This window comes from Takifugu rubripes, chromosome 10 (genome assembly GCF_901000725.2).
Source record: "Takifugu rubripes chromosome 10, fTakRub1.2, whole genome shotgun sequence".
NCBI classification, from domain to species: domain Eukaryota; kingdom Metazoa; phylum Chordata; class Actinopteri; order Tetraodontiformes; family Tetraodontidae; genus Takifugu; species Takifugu rubripes.
This window is the reverse complement of record NC_042294.1, coordinates 6,306,573-6,325,956: the sequence shown is the minus strand read 5'-3', so window position 1 is coordinate 6,325,956 and position 19,384 is coordinate 6,306,573. Positions and strand designations below refer to the sequence as shown.

The 19,384-nt window shown below is 43.6% G+C and overlaps 4 protein-coding genes and 1 long non-coding RNA gene across 8 annotated transcripts; 1 reads left to right on the top strand and 4 right to left on the bottom strand.

Moving 5' to 3' along the window:
* Positions 1-2: 2 nt before the first annotated feature.
* mcmdc2 (minichromosome maintenance domain containing 2) lies at positions 3-8,383 on the top strand. Of its 4 annotated transcripts, none has more exons than XM_011607897.2 (15): positions 3-179; positions 266-396; positions 514-573; positions 695-890; positions 1,015-1,137; positions 1,207-1,308; positions 2,604-2,732; positions 2,884-3,121; positions 3,203-3,408; positions 3,487-3,644; positions 3,754-3,930; positions 4,027-4,166; positions 4,432-4,541; positions 4,646-4,840; positions 8,250-8,383. In XM_011607897.2, exons 1-14 carry the CDS (start codon positions 83-85, stop codon positions 4,810-4,812), a joined length of 2,034 nt encoding a protein of 677 aa, XP_011606199.2. In that variant the 5' UTR covers positions 3-82; the 3' UTR covers positions 4,813-4,840; positions 8,250-8,383. The 4 variants fall into 4 exon arrangements, with proteins under 4 accessions (XP_011606199.2, XP_011606200.2, XP_029698360.1 ...); XM_029842499.1 differs by having other exon boundaries at positions 101-179; positions 277-396; XM_011607898.2 differs by lacking the exon at positions 8,250-8,383 and having other exon boundaries at positions 4,432-4,514; positions 4,646-4,777.
* LOC105416993 (uncharacterized) lies at positions 4,974-6,974 on the bottom strand. Its single transcript, XR_964851.2, has 5 exons — positions 6,695-6,974; positions 5,952-5,999; positions 5,676-5,737; positions 5,353-5,397; positions 4,974-5,173 (listed from the first exon to the last, which is right to left on the bottom strand). It is a non-coding gene; the product is annotated as an uncharacterized lncRNA (long non-coding RNA).
* Positions 7,503-9,071, bottom strand: tcf24 (transcription factor 24). The gene is made up of 3 exons (XM_029842502.1): positions 8,931-9,071; positions 8,157-8,605; positions 7,503-8,058 (listed from the first exon to the last, which is right to left on the bottom strand). Exons 2-3 carry the CDS (start codon positions 8,580-8,582, stop codon positions 7,936-7,938), a joined length of 549 nt encoding a protein of 182 aa, XP_029698362.1. The 5' UTR covers positions 8,583-8,605; positions 8,931-9,071; the 3' UTR covers positions 7,503-7,935.
* Positions 9,072-10,119: 1,048 nt separating this feature from the next.
* ppp1r42 (protein phosphatase 1, regulatory subunit 42) lies at positions 10,120-14,717 on the bottom strand. The gene is made up of 8 exons (XM_029842501.1): positions 14,529-14,717; positions 13,087-13,232; positions 12,848-13,014; positions 12,623-12,761; positions 12,215-12,331; positions 10,814-10,931; positions 10,610-10,732; positions 10,120-10,262 (listed from the first exon to the last, which is right to left on the bottom strand). Exons 1-7 carry the CDS (start codon positions 14,653-14,655, stop codon positions 10,632-10,634), a joined length of 915 nt encoding a protein of 304 aa, XP_029698361.1. The 5' UTR covers positions 14,656-14,717; the 3' UTR covers positions 10,120-10,262; positions 10,610-10,631.
* An 878-nt stretch (positions 14,718-15,595) lies between these two features.
* On the bottom strand, positions 15,596-19,046 carry cops5 (COP9 signalosome subunit 5). Its single transcript, XM_011607900.2, has 8 exons — positions 18,748-19,046; positions 18,319-18,553; positions 17,911-18,039; positions 17,540-17,605; positions 17,347-17,432; positions 16,800-16,911; positions 15,934-16,082; positions 15,596-15,856 (listed from the first exon to the last, which is right to left on the bottom strand). Exons 1-8 carry the CDS (start codon positions 18,882-18,884, stop codon positions 15,766-15,768), a joined length of 1,005 nt encoding a protein of 334 aa, XP_011606202.1. The 5' UTR covers positions 18,885-19,046; the 3' UTR covers positions 15,596-15,765.
* Between the last annotated feature and the right edge of the window lie 338 nt (positions 19,047-19,384).

The window sequence follows — 19,384 nt, the reverse complement described above, 5'->3', positions numbered from 1 at the left end:
TTATTTCCCATGATCCTCTGCTGGACGCTGATTGGTCAGCCCACGCGCTAATTTGACATATTTTTAAAGTTATAATGCGACAATGGGTGATATTTTATCGTTAAAAGAATCAATTCTGGTCTACTTAGATAGAAGTGGGGGCCTTCAGAAGCTCATGGAAGACTGCAAGCCCTTTAACGGTACGTCTGCTCGTTAAATTCCCTGGTCGAAGTTAAAGAAACTTCATCCAATCTGCGCTAATGTAGCGTCAATGCTAATGTTCCAGAGCCCCCACAGATGGAGGCCGTCTACAGGTTTTGCGTCAGTGTGAATCCCTCAGATGTGATCGAGCTGGATCCACTATTAGGTGACTGGATTCTGCACGATCCTTTACGAGCATCCGCCTTGTTTCAGGATGTAAGTGACAGTTTGGAACCATAAAGTCTTACTATAGGTATGATTATGAACTTCAACTTCACCTTATAATCTATAATTGTGTCGCCCCCCCCCCCCCCCCCCCCCCCAATCATTAAGGTTTGTTTTGTGGCTATAAAGACACTTTCACTTGTTGAAAAGATACATACACAAAGCCAGGTAAGAATAAATGTCCTGTCTATGTTGTTCTTTAACTGCAACTGTAAAGGCCACTGGGTGTCATTTAAGCAGCAACAGTTTATACTGTTATATTATACGAACATATCTTGTTCCTCTTGAGGTGAATGTCATCCTGAGGCTCACTCATTTACCTCCATTCCCTGAGTACACGATGGACCTCTGGAGATTCCCTCATGGGTACGGTCCCGTGAGGCCTGTCTCCATGAAGGGTCTGGTGATTTCCATGACAAGAGTCACAAAATACACTCAGGGGGCCAGGTTCCTCTGTCAGAACGATGACTGCCCATGCTCAACAGGTAAAAACTTTGCCACCTCTTTACCCAATCTGGAGAAGTCACACCCACTTGGGTTGCCAAATGCGAGTTAGTTTTATGCAGGTATTTACAGCGTGTGAACATTTTATGTTGGTGCTTTTTTTAGGGTTTCACCATATTCGAGTCCACACACCTGGAGCCACAGAGTCAGCGACTGTGGGAAACAACCTCAGCTGCACGATGTGCAGCTCCCTGCTGAAAGAGGATGTGAAGTTTAGAGTGCTGGGAGGTAAGCTGGGTGTCTATATTTTAAGCGAACTGCAGTGAAATTTAATACAGAAAGAAATCTCTTCCACAGATAAACAACTTGTAGAGCTTGTCCATGTCAAAGCACTGGATGCACTAAAAGGCCAAAAGCAAAGCGCGCTCAGGTACCAGTCTGTTACCCTCTTTCTCAGAGGTAGGTCTACATCATATGGCTTTAATGTACAGAGTTTGACTTAGTTATCTAAGCTTACAATTTGACCTGTGTTGCATTAAAAATCTGTTTGAGAATGTGATTATTTGTGGCGACATGAAAACATGACCATTGTCTGTCTGAAAAAGGTGCGAGTAATGCAGAAAGAGATGACCGGTGCGTGACTTGAATCTGTGGTTTGAATGGTGACGTTTCTGAATCTGAATCCTAACCATTTCTAAGTGTAACAGAGCCGTTGATCCCCATCTGGTGGCCGAGGCAGGAATACAGGTGGCTTTTCCAAACTTGGTGTATTATTAGACCTGTCGTCACACACGGAGCTTTCTCGAGTGCGCTGCGTCCCTGTCGAGAACTCAAGTGTCCAAATGCGTGACTTGTGTGAGAGGTCCTGTTCTGTGGCCATGAAGAACTTTGACCTTTTGCTTTAGGGTTTGCTAGTTATTTTCTGGAGATTGTCATTAAGGTCATTTAGGTTTTTATAGATATTGGATTTTTTTGTAAAATTCCCATATCCATAATTTTAACCACAGCATTGGATAATGTGGTTGTTTATAACATCACACCTACTTAGGTATGCCACTCATTTACTCAGGTTTTCTAAATGAGGCTCTGACTTTGTAACACAAACATAGGAGGGGAGAGTTCAAATAAACAGAATGTGTGAGTGTGTTTTCTTGGACTTGCTACATTCTGAGTACCAGAATATGCATTCTACTAGCAAAGTGAGGACATTTTAGCTGGTCTTCACAACTTAACTAAAAGACTGAGGGTTTAGACATGGTTTTAGGGTTTTAGGTTAGGATCAGGGTTTGGGTTAGAGGGTTAGTTGGGATGGCAAGGTGCTGGGGAATGCAAACTCCATTGCACTTGCATCACAAAGGAGCTACAAGGATGTGTGTGTTGCCAGCCTCCCCACACACTTTGCTTTGTGGGGAGGGGATTTAAGTGCTCACTCTAACAACATTGTCTAGCCAGGTCCCTCGAGATTTTAGCATATCTCAACACGAATATTAGCATACTGTGTTGACCCAGTCCTGTAGAGGAATTCAATACACTGGGTTTCTGTTACAAAAAATATATGGTAATACAAGCGAGGAGCTTTCATTAGCTGGCCGTGTGGTTTTTTTGCACAGAGAAATCTTTGTTCTAAAGGCCTCGTTCTGTTTCTCTTGGCACTGAGGTGCACTGTAGATGGTGTGTTTGTTACTTTAGTAGTCATCACAAGCCCCGGAACAACCCCTTTAAGTGTCATTGCTTTGTTTCTTCTCTTCACTCAGACGAGCTGTGTAATTCAATGCGAATTGGTCATCTCTACAGAGTGCTGGGGTTTCCTGCGCATGTGCAACAGTTGCAAAGCATTTCCTGGAGTGTAGAGGCAAATAATATCCAGCTGTGGGAGCCAGAGCGTAAGGCCCTTGTCATAGCCCTTTTCCAAAGGAAAAACACAATTAAATATTAACCCAGATTCACTTTTATTTCATCACTGTGATCATTTGTTTTAGATTTACTTGCAATTTGGTTACGCTGTTAAACCATCTGCCATAAATGTACCTACAGACCCACAAAATGTCAGTCTGAGTTTCCAGAAGATGCTGAAAGCTACAGCTGGTTCTCCCTGGAGGTTCTCTGCTGTTGCAGCTCATTGCTTTGGCCTGGAAGTGGCTCCTCGGGGCCTCTACAACACCTTAAAGATGGCCTTGTTGCTCAGTTTGGTGCACTCTAATGCGGAGGCAAATGATACCGTTCAGAACTTGGATCTTCTTGTGACGACTTCTGATACTCTAATAGTAGAGAGGTAGTCTGTGCCAGCCTGTTTCACTCATGCATGCACTGCATGTGAAACATAAGTCCTTCCCATTATCCTTGATTTTGACAGGTTAATGACGTACAGCCTAAACATGGCTGTTCGTGGGGTCAGACATCAGGCCACAGGGGAGATGTTTGCCTCTCTGTCCCGGGACGAACACGGAGCCGGTACCGCCAACATCCACGCTGGCTCTGCCCTGCTCGCTACTGGCGGCATTTGCATGTTGGGAGACTTGGGCTTTTACAAAAAAGAAAGACTCGACACCATTCAGTCAGGTGGAGAAGCAAAGTCATTGAGACATTGATGAGATTATTGGGATTCCAAGTGGCTTCAATGTTTTGAATTCTCCTCAGTCCTGGAGAGCAGCACCGTCTCTGTGTTCATCCCAGGAAAAAAGTATGGGGAAGATGCTGACCAGCAGGTTTCCTTCCCAGTCCAGTGCAGCTTCTGGGCACTCACAGATGCTTCACGCCAGTCGGGGAAGGCTGAAAATGTTTTAATCGGAACAGCAGTAAGTTTTTTATTTTGTAGTATTTAAAGTTCCCTTGTGATCCTCAAATAGAACCAATAGGAGCTCAACTATAGCTTGCTTTTGGTCATCTTTTTCTTATTTGAACCAGGACTTGGGTGCCATACCAATCCAGCTGGCAGATGCCTTTGGCCTCATCATTGAAAGCAGAGACACGAAGGGAGACCATTCTCTTTTTACACAGACCATCCACACTCTCCAGCAGGCAGTGCAGCCTGGAAACCATCTTTACTCCCACTGGCAGTTTTCTGCTCAAGACTACAAAGAAGTAAACAAATGATCGGCCATTGACATTCCGAACATGTTAAAATTCACCCTAAAGAATATTTGGTTTTGTATTTCTGAAATCTTTTCTGATTTTCAGCTAGTTGCTCATGCTCGGAGTTTGGAGGTGGAGCTCAGCCCTGAAGCAGAGAAAATTATCCATGGTTACAACATGGCAAGCCGGAGAGTGCGAACACAAACTCACGGGTTCAAGATGTCTGTGGGCTCAGTCAAACTTCTGTAAGATTACAGTGTCAGAATAATGAAAAACACATTTGTACTTCACGTTTTGCTTCTCAACCAACAAGTACAGAAACGAGTAATGCCATTTTCGTCCACTAGGTGGGGCCCTCTCAAACACTAAGATTTTACATCTATATTTTCACTTAATATAGAACTAAATGTTTTCAGCCTGAGGGAAAATGACAAATCCACATTGTACCATTTGCATAGCTTGTATAAGCTTTATTCCAGTCATGCAACTTGAGTGACTTTTCTGTTAAAGGATATCTTTGGCCGAGGCCCATTGCAAGTTGAGTTTGAGAACACAAGTGCTGCAAGAGGATGCAGTGATTGCTGTGCTCCTCTGTGAGAACTCTGTTACTTTTAAGCACGGTAGCTATTTAGCTCATTTATAAACTAAATATAATACAGCAATTATGGGAAGTTATTTAATGTGCACTGGTGTAATTTAAAGAGATTCCTTTTGCCATCTACAGGAGCATCTGCGCTCGTTATTCCACCAGACCCAGTGTTTCCCTTTGACCTGGGAGGTGCTGACAGTCTGCAGAAGAGAGACGCAGCCCTGGATGAGCTTCATCAGAATATTCTACGCTTCATCTATGCCTACGCACCAGGAGCAGAGATGTTTATCACGGAGGAGTAAGACCATCCTAAAAAAGGTTCAGAAACAGGTAGGCAGCCTCAAAATACTCACACAGAACAATGAAGGCCAGTTTTTGCTCTTACCAATACAATTGTGACACCCCTATAATTCATGTGAGGTATGTGCAATAGTACTTTAAAAAGAAACATGACAAAAGCAGAAAAGATTTAAATCTTTTATTAGTATTACAGGCAAACAATTACTGGAGAGCAACATTCTCCCACTGGCTCCAAACACTTAAAAAAAAAAAAACTAAACATTTGGTAAAAACCAACATCTACTCTTAATAGTTGCAGACAGCAGGTCGACGCACGGACGTTTTAAATCAAGCTCCCTTAGTCCAGTCAATGTGCACGGCCACCTACAAATTACAAAACACAGTCAGACCAATTTGAGGAAATGAATTATTACATTACAAACGACATCTTTAGGTTCAGTTTGTCACATTTTCAGCAGTCCATTTTGGTCTGATGGGTAAACGGCGAAAAGGTGAACTCATCATGACAGCAAATCACCACCTAAAAGACAGTTTGGACCTACCTCAGGAGGGCTGAAGGGAGATCATCTTCTGCCTAGACTGCTCGCCTATAAGAGAATGTTGAGCTTTAAACGTCTTAAAGTTCAGTTAGGTGGCCACGTCTACACTTGACAATTATAGATGACGCGTGACAGTCAACTTGCAGCTGGTAACTCAGATTAGTCCTTTTCACCAAATTTTTTTCTGATGGGTAAACGGCAAAAAAGGTATTCATCACCATGACAGCTGCAGGGTTTCTGACATTTGGGTCATTTAAAATGAGCTCATTTACAGTGCGACACGTTTAAACTTAACGGTTGCTTGAATTTCGCATGACATCACTCACCTGTGCAGAAAACGGCATCACTGAGCTTCTCTTGGCCACCGACTACCCAACATCAGAAGCAGCTGGGGGGGGATGATCAACTTGTTTAGAATGTTAAAGTTTCACTTCTATATAACCAGGCTGACTGGCGATACTGCACTGCTGATTCAGATAGTCACTTTTCAACATCTTATTCTGATGGGTAAACGGCGAAAATGTGATATCATCACGATTCCAGCAGCAAAATCTACAAATACTCTAAAATTAATATGTAGATTTCTTAAAAAGTACTCTTACCTCCTCAGGTGCACCAATCATCCATATTTTCCATTTTCATGTCACCATCTATTGGGAAAAAAAATGTTCAGGCCATGAGAAATGATTGATGCTCATCAGTTTAAATACCAATGACTTTACCAAACCGCAAATTACTCCTCAGGAGCAGCATATTGATTTGGAAGCACGCAGGAATAAGATGTACTTGAGTAAGAGTCGATATAGCGAGGAGAGATGACTGATCACCAGAAGGTCAGAGGGTACAGGTCAACACAGCTTGGCAGCCTGGCTAACATCTCAGGCTTCGGGACGGGTTCAACAGCAGGTTCTGACCTCTGCCATGACCTTACATCCTCAGAGGAAACAGAGGTGACTTTCCTCACTAAAATAATGGGGAGGGCAATTCCCCCACCAGCTACTCTTCTGCTGACCCCTGGACACGACCCAGTATGGTTAAAGCTACAAGATGCTGAATGACACATGGGCTGCCTTGATTCCCCTTTTGTGTGTCTAAAAGGATGATTTATTACATTTCCGCGATTGGGGATCAAGAAGCTAATAGAGTATCTGAAAATAGACCTTTAGACGGCAGCCAGTGGTTTGCAGGCACGGGTGAACCGATATGATTATAGTTCGTCAATAACTGCCAACGTGCACGATTCGTTGGGCGTGTGCGTTAAAACTACCATTCACATGCAAAATCAAACCTGCCTTCTAAAGAAATAATCTGTACTCTGAAATATATGAAAACAATAAGTAACCACCTTTCTGAAGTCTTGCTGCTCCCCCACGTGCTGGACACGCGAGCTAGCTGGTAGCTACCGAACGATGCTAATCCTCGAGAGCAAGAAAGTCACGCGGGCGCGCAGCCACGTCATTCATGTGGCCGGTCTATAAGCATGTTTAGTCCGTCTGTCGTGGCTAACAGTTACCATGGAGACTAACGTTAAAACCAGGGATGTTTTCATATTCGGACGCGGAGAAGCGAAGAGCTGCTGTCGGCTCGTGGTCGAGTCTGCAGACAAGAGGGCGCGTTTCCGGATCCGGCCGCTTTTCAGCGCTCTGCGGGTCACGAGGGCACCGACGACGGGGGTCTGTAGCGCGAGCCTCAGATCAAGTAGCAAACCTTTATATTTATATCCCTAAAATAAAAGAACAACTGCAACGCAGTCCACTTTTATATAGTTACTTTACATTTTCACCTTTTTGAATATCTTCATACATATAACGTGTCTATTTTACAGAGAACTGAATATTTGAAGAGTGATTGATAATTTCTTATATTCATATATTTTGATAGGCCTGTTTTTAGTCTCTAGTAAGTTAGAAAATACAAACGACCTCTGAAATGCTCAAGTTGTTATATCCACCTAAGCAAATGCATATTTTCCACGTAGGGGCAGACATTTTTGCAACATTTAAATTATTTCATCCAGTAACTTAGGTTCAAGGCCACAAGAATAAAATGACAAAAATACATAGCAGGGGGGGGAAAAATTGAGCTTTTTAGTCATATGAATAATTGCTTTTTCTTTTAAGTAGGCGTAATATTTTTAAATCAAGGTCATGAGATCCTTTAAGGAAGTCCATTTTATTCACAAACACATTTACAACCATGCACGTAAAAATAATAAACAGGAGATAAAGAGACTCCATTGTGACTCTCTGACAGACCACTTCACATGACAGATGTTAAGTTATTCACACATGCATTTAGTGCAAATGTCTCAACTGAAAGTGCACACCTCAAGCATGACGGGTTCATTAGGGTCATGGAATTTCTACAAATAAACCAGGGACATGTATGGAGCTGCACCACAGGACCAGCAAAATGAATATTTTCTCAAACATTAAAATTAACATAATATATTAATTAACAATATTTCCCTGTTGATAAGGCTTCAGTAAAACCAGAAGTTGCTATATATTTTTCTACATTCATAAGCATGCTGCTGCCTTAAACGGCACGGACCCATGCAAACTTTATTTGGATTTTAAGCCTGTATTACTGTGAGGAGGAGGAGGAGGATGACGACGAAGGGCCTTGGTTCTCTGGCTCTGAAGAATGTGTGGAGTTGAGAAACTGTCCGCTTGCCCCGACGTAGAGCCTGGACCGCATGGGCCATTTCTGGAAAGACATTAACAGATGCAAGGTTTAAGATGGATGACATACAAGACATTAAATCACGTGTTAATATCGTAGTTGTTACTATGAATACTGCCCACCTTTACTGGATGCAGGTAACCGTCGCCCTTCAGCGAGTGTAACGCCTCTGCTTGCTTGGTGCTCTCTCCCTCCTCTGCTCCTTCTTCTTGAAGAGTTCGGGTTAAATGAGCAATATAGGTGGTGGCCAGGATCAGCACATCAAGTTTGGACAGTTTGGTGTCCGGGGGGACGGACGGCAGCGTCCTTTGGAGTTCCAGGAAGGCGGTTCTGAGGGTTTGGACCCGGCTCCTCTCCCGCGCCGCGTTCGCCGCTGCCGGGCGTCCTCTACCGCCGAGCCCGCCGCCCTGCAGCACCCGGGCCCGCTGGAGCTCCCGGCGACGAGCGTCCGGACTGGGACTAGAACTGGGACTGGATGAAGGGCTGTCATCACACACAGCTCCGGAGAAATTACCGCCGTCCATTCGGAGGGTTTGCCTTCCAACCATCGGCGTGTAGCCTGTTTATAATCCTGGAGACAAAATCCAGCCATTATAATATGTTAAACCGGGCAATTTTATTAAAGTTAAATTATATTTATTAAGATAATTTAATATGAACTATTTATATGCTTCTGTTAAAAATATTTTTCTAAATTATCGTTGTATTTATTTCAAAATGTTGTTTATTGTCTAATTTAACATAGCTGTCAAACTGCTGAAAATTAAAGGATGTATAAATCTGCATTTTATTGTCACCACAAAATACAAAACTGACACTTGTCAAGGATGTAAACGCACACTTCAATCTGACGCAGCGCACGTCTCTGCGGCGGCGGCGCAAAAAGGGAAGTTTACCTCTGTTCTCTCCCAAAGTCGCTGCCTTGAAACCCGACATGAATGTAATCCAAAGGGGGCTTCTAATGGATGAGGAATTAGCTTTTAATTGAAGCGGAGCCGCCGTCCGCGTCCACCAAGGGTCTGTGCGCTCTTCCAACGCTTCACCTGTTTGCGTAAAAGGTCTCGGGAGTCCTTCATTTACTGGATACGAGAAGAATTCCACTCCACCCCGATTATTCACGCTAAAGAAACATTCCCTCGCACTCCCGAAGACTGCTCTTTCACTCTCCTAACTTATTTCTGCGCGGGCAGAGGCTGGACTTCAGCTCTCCTTTAACTCTGATCTGGTGGCTCTAATTGGCTGGCTCAACCAACCCTCGGTTTTCTCTGCAGGCCTATCAAAAAGTGGCAAAAGCTATGGAACATGTGCCAGAAATAAAGATTATTCCCTCGAAATCGGCCTTCGCCGGATGGGGGACAAGCCGCCAAGTGAAAGGCGATATGCAAAACGTTTGACTAATTGCCAGAGTGTCTTGAATTGCAAACTGGTTGGTGCAGCTAATAAATAAACCCCCGCGCTGCAATCAACAGGCAGGCGTTGAGGAAATTCTTGGGAGACTCTGAAATTAATCACTCTGATTTCCATGGCTCCAAACGGAGATGCCTGCAAATTAAAGGAGGGAATTATTCATAAAATGCATATCCCCGGACTGTTCCTAATAAACATTGTTTTTGTAAGGATGGAGTAACACTGTTGCTCCAGGCCACCAATTACGAGACGAAAAGAAGGTTAAGTAAGCTTGTTTCCTTAATAAGCCCGCATCTTCCTGAAGTTACCCACCTACTGGGCTCCCTGGAAAAATAGTGAGGTTTATTAATAATGATGACAATAAATACATCTGTGTTGTTAATGAATTTGCAATTCTAAAACGCGGTTGGCTCATTTGTCACGTCGGGTTGCGCAGTGTTATTAAAGCCTGGTGAAACAGATCATTTACATTGTGCCACTCTGGCGCTCCCGCTTCAATTATTTTTCAAAATAAACGCGTTTCCCTCAAAGTAATGATCAGAGATCCGCACAATACAAAATGGAATTCTTTTCTGGGAAAAAATCATCTGTGACGTTGCATAAAAATGCTCCTCCGCTTCCAATCTGGCGGATCAAATTTTATTTATAGCACCAATTAACGACAAAATCCTATCTAATCTGAGCCAAACACGTAATTCTTATATAATTGTGTTAATTTGAGGCGTGGATATTCTGCAACCATGATTAATCCCAGTAGCAGCCGGCACTAACATGACAGCAGATGATTCATGTGAAGGCCAAATTACAGCAATCCTTAATTTCTGGAACAGAAAAAGAGTAAATATTATCAGTTCAAAGGTCAGCAATCACAGAAAACGTGAGATACAGTTTTGTGGCGATTTAATGAAGGTAATTTACAAAAACAACTGTTTAATTTGATTTTTAAATGTGGGGTAAAGCACAATACAGGGGGATTCATTAGCGGCTGCGTCACTCATCACGTGGTTTATACATTCCGATGACACAGGATTTAATGAGTTTATTTAACCATTAAAAAATATTTTCTCTCTCTCATGAAGCGGGATGGAGGCTTAAATAATGATTTTGTATCCTCATTTAAAGGGTTTGCAGCCTGCTAGAGATGTCAGTGGATTTGATGAATACTTACTTCTTCACAGAAAACAGGCTGATCACATGGTGGCTGTTGGTCTCCTGTTGGTTTCTTTAAATGTTTTCCAGTTAATGAGGAACTGTCGTGTGACCTCATTAATTTCCTTGCCATCGAGAACCACTAAAAGCAGAAAACACCAGTTTGATCAACTGTTGGCATCTTAAATGACATTTTCGGGGTAGAAGATGGCTGGTATTTCACCGAGGCTTCTGCAGACTGTAATCAGAAGCTCTCTGTACTTTTGTCTTTTACACACTGGATTCCCTCGCAAATCCATCTCCAGCAGCTCGGGCCAGTGTGTGAAGACATCCTCCAAGTCCTGAAAATGCAGAAACAAACCCAAACTATAAGTGTTTGCTCTTATTGGGGTTGTCAATAGCGCACCTCTAAAGACAGCTTTTATACGTGCCTGATCCATATTTATGAGATTAATAATCAAAGACAAACACCAGGAACCCTTTCTTATTTTTTTTAAAGTCAGCTTATGTGTGACCAGCAGTGTGCAAGGGCCAGTGGAAAGTGCATAAACAACACATCCGTCTATTTTAATAAACAGCGTCGCCGGTGTCATGTAACTACTGAGTTTTCTCCTGGGGCGGCGTGAGGCTGGCTCCTCCAGCGGCTTGCCTGAAGTTGTATGTTTATCTAAAGGCACATTAATCCAAGCCTGGAAATATGAATACTCTCTGGACACGCTCTGATTGTTCGTTGCCTTCCTGTCTTGGCCAAAGCGCTTCCACTTTTCCAGCTCGCGCCGCAATCAGTTCAGAGGGGACCCCAGAGCGCCGCGCGCTCTCAGGCTTTGATAAATGATCGTGTCAGGGCCGTCACTCAGAAGGCCCTCACTGAAGAGCAGCCCAGCGCCAAATTGCCCCCCGTGCGGGGGCGTTGAGAACAGCAGAGGCCGGATGCTGGCGGAGCCTGGCTGGCTCTCTCGCCTGGACTAATGATGGGCCAGTTATGAACCTGTATTTGACCGGCTCTTCGATTCCTCTGTCCTCTCACCCCGCGCGCGGCTAACAGTCTCCGAAGAAGCTCCCCATTTGTCACCCGAGCTGACTGCCTGTCATAATCTATTTTAAAAAAATCTATAAGGTTTCCTCTGGCTTCTGAACCAACGGCGCAGGAGAAGGGATCGATCCTCTCCAACGCTGTCTTTGTGGGATCGATGGCGGCAGACGGGTTGCATAAATTAAAGGAGATATCTGCAAAAAAAAGTGACACGTGTACAGCGTTTACCTGCATCAGAGGAAGCAGTCCCAACACAGCCAATAAGACACATTTTAAAACACAAACCCTCTATCAAATATTGGTGATATAGGGTATCAAACGGGGGGATTCCAAGGCAGGGAGGAGAAATCGGCCTCTAAGGAAAGAGAGAAACTTGTGCTTGTTTAAAGCTGTCAGTGAGACGTGTCTCCGGGGAACAGCTCGCTGATTTGTTGAATAATTCTGACCCTGTGCGAGTCAAGCAGGCTGGGAACCTAGGGTGGGATTCTCAGGATTCAGAACCGCTGCAGAACACAACGGCACAATGTTGTCCACTAATTGATTGTGTTCCCCAGATTCTCTTAAGAAAGTTAAATAAAAAGTTGTTTTTACTGCTACTTGCTGCAGCTTGTTGTCGGCAGCAGAGAAATGCTGAAGCTTCCTCAGCTCTCTCAGGTCCCTGATGTCGTCAATGTTGGTGCGACTGACGTTCAGGACACAAAGGGAATCCTGCACAAAGAATTCCAAAATGAAAAGAGTTAAAGGAAACAGATGGCAGCATTTCATGTTCTGACTTAATCTTGTGGGTGTTCATCTTGCTACGAACGAGTATAATGGCTCATTTATATGTTAGAACTCTTTCACTTTGCGCTGCAATTTCCTGAATTATACAAACAAACATGAAGCGCTGGGGTTTCTACATAAAATATCTATTTTCCATATGAAAACAAATGCATATATTGAATGAGATTGGTTTTGCTAAGTATGTGAACAATGTGGGAGAAAAAAAATAGGTCATACAGCCAGTGAGAGGAGCGTTCTGGGGTCAAAGAGCAACTTCTCCCCTGGTGCCAGTCTCTGATTCTGCACATGGAGCTCCCTCAGCTCCGTCAGCTTCTCTAAACCCTCCACCACGGCGATCTTGTTACCACCCAGATACCTACAAGAGCAGGAGACCAACGCGCGGCGCCGGCCTTTAAGCGACCGCCGCAGCATAAGACAGCACGAGGAAACGGGTCTACTCACAGCTTGGAGAGCTTCTGCAGATGAGAGAGGTTCTCTATATGAGTGATGTTGTTGTTCTGTAGGAACAGATGGGTGAGGCTGGAGGCGAAATCCAGGTTGCAAATGTGCGTGATTTGGTTGTCGTAAAGGTAAAGGACAGAGAGGTTCCTGCACACGGAGATATCACCCTGAAACCCGTGAAATCAAAATTATATATAAAAGATGAAGCAAATCAAAGGGTTTTATTAATGTATACTTACAATATCCTCTATATTCTTGTTAGAAAAGTGGAGATGGGTGAGAATTCTCAGGTACTCTTGTGAGGATGGGCCTTGCTTCCTTTTAACGTGGCTTCTAGATTTAGCTATCAGCTCCGTGGTCAGGCGGACCATGATGGCAGTGGCAACTGTTCGGACAGACAAGTGCATGTGAACGGACACAGAATGTTCCGGCTAACAGGCAAAACTCATCTGTGGAATAACTGGTAACCAGTGGGTGCTGGAGGACATCCCACAATGCACCAGGTGAGAGCGAGGAATACAGTTCGCCAGTCAAACCAATGGATCAGACTCAAGTGTCTGGAACAGGCCCAGTGTGCACACTTTTGGAGTGTGGGAGTCAACCAGACTAACCAGGTGGACGTCAGAATCTTCTCACTTGGGCAACTGTGCTGACCACTGCCCCACTGTGACTGACAACTAGCAACTAATCAAATTTGGATATTTCCACCTTCATTTTACAACTGATTATCCATCACAGTCCTGGTTGAAAACGTACAGCAGTCGCAGTGTAGATAAGGGACATCGTGGCGAGGTTAAAGGACATAGGAGACACTGATCAATAAAAGTGAGCAGATCTAGACAGGAGCTAAGGACTAACCTAACTCCCCTAAGGAGGCTCAAAGAAAGCAGTTCATCAACGTCAAAAACTGCGGGGCAGCCGTAGATGTTAGAAATATACCGGTAACAATACGGCAGAAAGCTAAACGATGCATTAAACAGCACTGACGTATCGAGTTACAGTTGAGTCTGAGCGAAGCTACTTCCGGTGCTAGCATAAACTGTCGTTTTTTCCCAAATAAAACCTTTTTGTTTGTTTTTAACGTCCCACCAATAGTTTTACATGTAGGCAACGTAAACTAAAATGTCATACCTTTGTCACTCACGAGTGTTTTAGAAGGGAAAAAAATTCAACAGCCACTCGGGATGTTGTGATGTTAGCCTACACGTCGCCATGGAAACCAGCAAAACTAGCTGCGGCCTTGGGCTCGATTATTTCAGTTGTGCTGAAATAGTAAATTAAATATATCACCACGGGTGTGGTTGTTTTGGAGTGAATTCACAATGGTCTCACGCAAGACGACACATATGATCGTTTTAATTTCTTTTTATAACCACTCTTCTTTCAGGGTAAATAATTGTAACTGCCAGACAACATAAATAATGGCTTATTAAAATTATCGATTTACCTACATAACTACAATTGAGGATATCATTTATATAGGCATATGTATTTTGGTAATTTTATTAATAAAACAGCATGCCAGTGATTGGGGGCGTGGTCTTCGCATATTGTGTTCAACATAAATGACAGTTTAAAACATCCAAAGCTTCTGCCGTGTATTATTCACGGATGATTAACAAAGTCACAGGTGACCCTGTCGATATTAATCTATGTCATGTCAAAGTTCAAAGTACACTACCTGGATGTCTCCATTTATGGAGGAAGTGCGGGATCAACGTGGGTTGCGGGTTCAGTTCTACCCAGAGCCAAAAACAATAACTCAAGGCAGCTTTTTCCTGCAAACTCTTCTGATCTGTGCAGAGCATACTTTGGAATTAGAAACACTGTTAAATATTAAAGGAGTGAGATAAAATACACGGGTAATTGACTTTTGGCTGACCACAATTTGACTTGATTGTAATTTGCATACATTTTCCCTTTCCACCTTAAGTCATGCATACAAATATCCATCTGGTGATAATCACAATATTTACATGTTTAACTAGTTCAATATGTTTCAGGGATTCTTAAATCACAACACAAAGCCCTATTTCCGGGGAAACAATTTTAGAAAAACACAAAAAAAAAAAAAAAAATAGTTACCCTCAAACTATTTTGAAGCCTGATCGTTTCACCATTAAATGTGACAGTTCTTCACTGCTCGCGGAACACCCTCTACATTTAAGACTGCTTAAATAACGGCAAAAGAAAATCATTAGAAGAAACGCTGCCAATGTTCATGCGCATGACAGAAAGCAGACACCTCCAGCGGCCCGCCGGGGCCGTCTCCCCCAGCAGTACACGACATCAAAAATATACATTTAACCATTACAATGCCGCGAAAAACAACCTAAATCCAGGCCGCCGCATCTGTCTGGTATTTTAAAAAAAGCAGACACGGCCGGTGTCCGCCCGGACAGTTTGCAGACGCGCGGTGTGAATAGAGTCCAGTGTGCGCGGCTTCTGTTCCATCAGTGCTGCAGACGAGCCGGCCGGCTGTGCGTGAGCGTGCGTCGCCGGCAGCCCGGAGGGGCGTCCAACGCATGGCAGCAGGTTCCCGCTGATCCGACGCAGAGGCCCCGGGTTTGTTGTTCCATTATGTAACGCTCCGGCGGGCTTCACTTTAAAGCCGGGCTGTGCTAAACGGAACCGTCGTGCGTGAACTCGTGCCGGAGGAGTGCGAGCTGACGAGAAGAAGGCTGTTTTAGCAGCCGTCAAGTGCATAAAAGGAAATGATGACATGAACAAAACACCCATACACAGAACTGCTGCGTTTAACATTTAATTTTTCACTGGAGTATTGCATTTATACAGCGATTTCTAGGATGAAAAGAAGGCTAGGATAAAAAAAGCACTCCAAAATAACTCACAGCCCAGAGTATGAATTAAACACACACCAGTGAATGCTGGACATGCACAGGAAACCAGGACATTATTTAACTGGTAGATGTGTTGATTTGATTGAAGAGTTTGTCCTTAATTACTTGAGACATCAGGCCGTGAATGGCTTCTATGGTTGTCTTGCAGCTGGGGGGCAAAAAAAGGATTTATTTAATTTAAAACTACACAACGGACAAAGGGAACTATTTTAAAAGTAATCATGCCTGTCTCGCGTCGCCTTGGCCAGTTTGTCCTCAGATTTCCGGTCATGCGTGTCCAATCCCAGCATGAAGCTTCCTCTGCCCAGCTGGGCCTCCGACTGCTCCAGCTTCTCCGACAGGTCGAACACCTGGCCCGTGGTGTAGTCCGAGTTCTGTCCACCGAACAAACACACGCGAGTCCAGGCTGAAACTCGTTTACGCGCAATTTCACGACAAAAGCATTTTTTGTTTGCAGAGGAGCAGAATTTTGTAGGATTGCGACGAATCTGTCTGACAAGCTGCAGGAACGCTCAAGACAGTGGAAAGTTTGCTTAAGGCGAGGCCGAGTTTTTAGGGGAAGAGGTAATTAGCACACAATGGCGGGGCCCCAGACGAGGGCGACAGTGTAGCGACTGACAAAGCCCGTCACCCAAGAAACAGCTCGCCGTTGACGTCTAGTCAATTCATCTTCATTCTAAATGCCAAAAAGCTAACTGTTTGGATAAGCCTGATGCCTAATTATAGGCCGTGTACAAACTCAGGACGCGGCGTCTGCATCCACAATGGGAACTCACAAGGGGCATTCAGCCTGTAGAGTGAAGAGTGTGTGTGTGTGTCTGTGGAGGGGGATGATCCACAGTGAACCACAACACCTCCTGTGTCACCCAGTTAGCTCAGACTGTAACAGTCATCACTAATATTTCATAAAGCTGCATTTTAGCTTATTACTGAGTCAATAAACACAAACCCTTGGTTAATAAGCAGTAATAAATCACAGTGTTACAAGCGGGTGACCGCTTGTCTCAATGACTTATAGTGTATTAATTAACCATAAATCAAAATGTCAAACATTTCAGAAAGTATTTAGTTTTTTGAAGTTTCCTACATACCGTGAGGAGACTTGAGGAACTTAAAGTATTGACCCAGTATTTGTTCCAAAGGAGTTCCAGGAGCTTTCTATCAAGGGAGGACTTGAAGTAAGTTACTTCCAGTGCATAATACCTGAAAACAAATCAACATGCAACTATTAGCCATGTATTTTACAGCATAATTTCACTGACCCAAGTATGATTACTGTCAACCTTTTTCCACTACCTACTCAGCTATACTTGTTCTTGACATGTTGTCTCTGCTAAATTTTAGTACCGGTACCTGTCACCAGTTGCTTTTTGGCACCCACTCAAATGGGCTGCCAAGGAGGATAAAGTGAAATGAATGGTGACATAAGGCACTGCAGATGAATGATGGATCAGAACTACGCTCGCCATTTTCACCCACTTTCTCTGTCAAACACCCAAACAGTAGTTTCCTTCAATCTCTTTACAACAACCAGATAGAAAAGGCAGCCACCCCCTAAGAAAAGTGATCATCTGTATCAACGGCATGCTGTAATTCCAGAAAGAAATACTCCAAAGTGATATTTTAAGACATACTCACTGTTTACAATGAACCCCAAAGTCTTCTATCTTATTCAAGGGGATTGTCTGGTACTCAGAGGGACCTTCATCAGGAGGTTTGTAACCCTGAAAATCCAAATAAATAAATTTAGAAAAAAGTTTATCCAGCAATATTGACCATTATGCTACAATTAACAAGCTTTTTTTTATGCTATTCATGGCCTTCATTTTACCTTTGGGTAGGTCCTGAAGGCACCGAGGTTGACCTTCCCTGCCGAAATAGTCCGAGTGGGGTCGATCTGTGGAGAGCGGGATACAGTAAAACAGGAAAACAAGGTCAGGGTCGTGCAAACCTCCAGAGACCACTCGAATGAGGCCACCAGCAGCCTTCAACTCTGGATGTCAGTTTGCATAAAATAAGCAATTAATCATACGATGCCCATGGCATTTAGACACTGCGCGCGAAAGGGAATGTAAATACCGTACATGGCTGCAAATGAAAGAAAAACACACCATTGTTTTTGGGATTACAACTCTTATTAATCAATATTAATTTCATAAGATAAAAAAAAAAAAAGGAGGGTTAATTTAAGATCCATCTTACCACGACGGCTACAAACGGCTCCTGAAACTGCTGGTTGAGCATCTGAGTGCTGACATCGATTCCCGACAGCCAGCATCCGTAACCGGGATGACTGTGATACCAGCCGATGGCGTTCTCCAGCCGGCCAACCTGCAGGGCGAGCTCATTCAGTACTTCTCAGCTCAGAACAGAACTATGTGTCAGAACGCCACAGAAATGCGAACAACAGTGTACGAAATAAATGTGAATCTCTCTATGCTTACTGATTAATCATAAAATTTCCCATCGCAGCTGAAGAAAAATGCTCGGTTCTCAGAGATCAGACAGTAGACACCATTGCACATGTAGTGCATTATAAATCAAAATCAGGCCCCATTTTTCTGTGGTAGGCAGAACTATTTCCTCGCACCCATACTGTGTGTGTCTGACCTGTTTGGCATTTTCAATGTAGGCAGCCATGTATTCATAGGCAGCAGCCTGAGCGTTGACCCTTGTCTCTGTGCCCTCCACCGGCAGAGCAAAGCTGTCCATGATGATCATCGTTTCACCGTCCACCTTCCCCAACATGAGGCCCATCACCTCCAGGTTTCCCCCAGAACGGGCGTGCATCACCATCTTCAACAAGGCCAGCGCCGAAATCTTGCAGTACTTGAAATAGTGATGGCTGTGGAGGAAATAAAACCTTCCTGTCAACAGTTGCAGCTTAATGACGCCGCATAACACAGCGGACCGTAAACAAACCAGCGTTAGCTTGTAGCGAAGCTACAACGGCTTTTCTAATAAACGTTACACAAGTCAAATATTTCGTGAATTATGAAACATTGGAATTAAACATCAAATCTACAGATTCGTACTCACTCCTTTGTCCATGGCTTTGCAGCGAGAATTTCTTGCTGTTGCTTTTTGTCATATTTGTAAATTTCATCTATGCTTTGAACTTCCTGCATGTTGTTGGTTAGCTCCCATGTTTTCTGCGCCGTGCTACTCCCCGCCATGGTCCAATTGATTCACCAGGAGGGACGAGTCCCTAAAAGTCCTACTAATGTTCAATTACACGTAAAACTGGTAAATTTCCCCGAAGGAGGTAAAGCAGAGTCGGGTCCAAATTTTCTCCGGTTCAAGGAGCCATGACAGTGGGTTATACCAACACCAAAGCACAATGGAGGACGTACATGATAGAAGAATATTTTTTTAAATGACGCTCAAATGACAGTATACTACCCAACTATTAACGTTTGTTTTTAAAATCATTCCAAACTAATATGTAGCGTGAAGGGGCCATCGCTTTATAAATATAAGGTATTTCACATTATGTAAAACCCCTTTGAAGGAAAATATGGTTTAATCCAGGAAGTACATCCTCAACCTTAAAGTAAATACTTCCATCTAGCGGCGCTGTTAAGTAACGTAGGTCTGCAATATCGACTGCCGTATTTGAATCGACAAATTACCCCCCAAAATAAAAAAATAAAAATAAAAGCGTGATCATGGCCTT

Excerpts from the sequence above, each read along its gene's own strand:
- tcf24 (XM_029842502.1), bottom strand. The coding sequence starts at position 8,582 with ATGGTTGGAAGGCAAACCCTCCGAATGGACGGCGGTAATTTCTCCGGA. Across the intron at positions 8,059-8,156 it reads GTTACCTGCATCCAGTAAAG|AAATGGCCCATGCGGTCCAG; the intron begins GTGGGCAGTATT and ends ATGTCTTTCCAG.
- ppp1r42 (XM_029842501.1), bottom strand. The coding sequence starts at position 14,655 with ATGCTCTGCACAGATCAGAAGAGTTTGCAGGAAAAAGCTGCCTTGAGT. Across the intron at positions 13,233-14,528 it reads CCATAAATGGAGACATCCAG|TTGCCACTGCCATCATGGTC; the intron begins GTAGTGTACTTT and ends CTGTCCGAACAG. Across the intron at positions 13,015-13,086 it reads ACAAGAATATAGAGGATATT|GGTGATATCTCCGTGTGCAG; the intron begins GTAAGTATACAT and ends CACGGGTTTCAG.
- cops5 (XM_011607900.2), bottom strand. The coding sequence starts at position 18,884 with ATGGCGGGGAGTAGCACGGCGCAGAAAACATGGGAGCTAACCAACAAC. Across the intron at positions 18,554-18,747 it reads GCAAAGCCATGGACAAAGGA|CCATCACTATTTCAAGTACT; the intron begins GTGAGTACGAAT and ends TTTCCTCCACAG. Across the intron at positions 15,857-15,933 it reads GCCAAGGCGACGCGAGACAG|CTGCAAGACAACCATAGAAG; the intron begins GCATGATTACTT and ends TTTGCCCCCCAG.
- mcmdc2 (XM_011607897.2), top strand. The coding sequence starts at position 83 with ATGGGTGATATTTTATCGTTAAAAGAATCAATTCTGGTCTACTTAGAT. Across the intron at positions 180-265 it reads AGACTGCAAGCCCTTTAACG|AGCCCCCACAGATGGAGGCC; the intron begins GTACGTCTGCTC and ends CTAATGTTCCAG. Across the intron at positions 4,167-4,431 it reads GTGGGCTCAGTCAAACTTCT|GATATCTTTGGCCGAGGCCC; the intron begins GTAAGATTACAG and ends TTTCTGTTAAAG.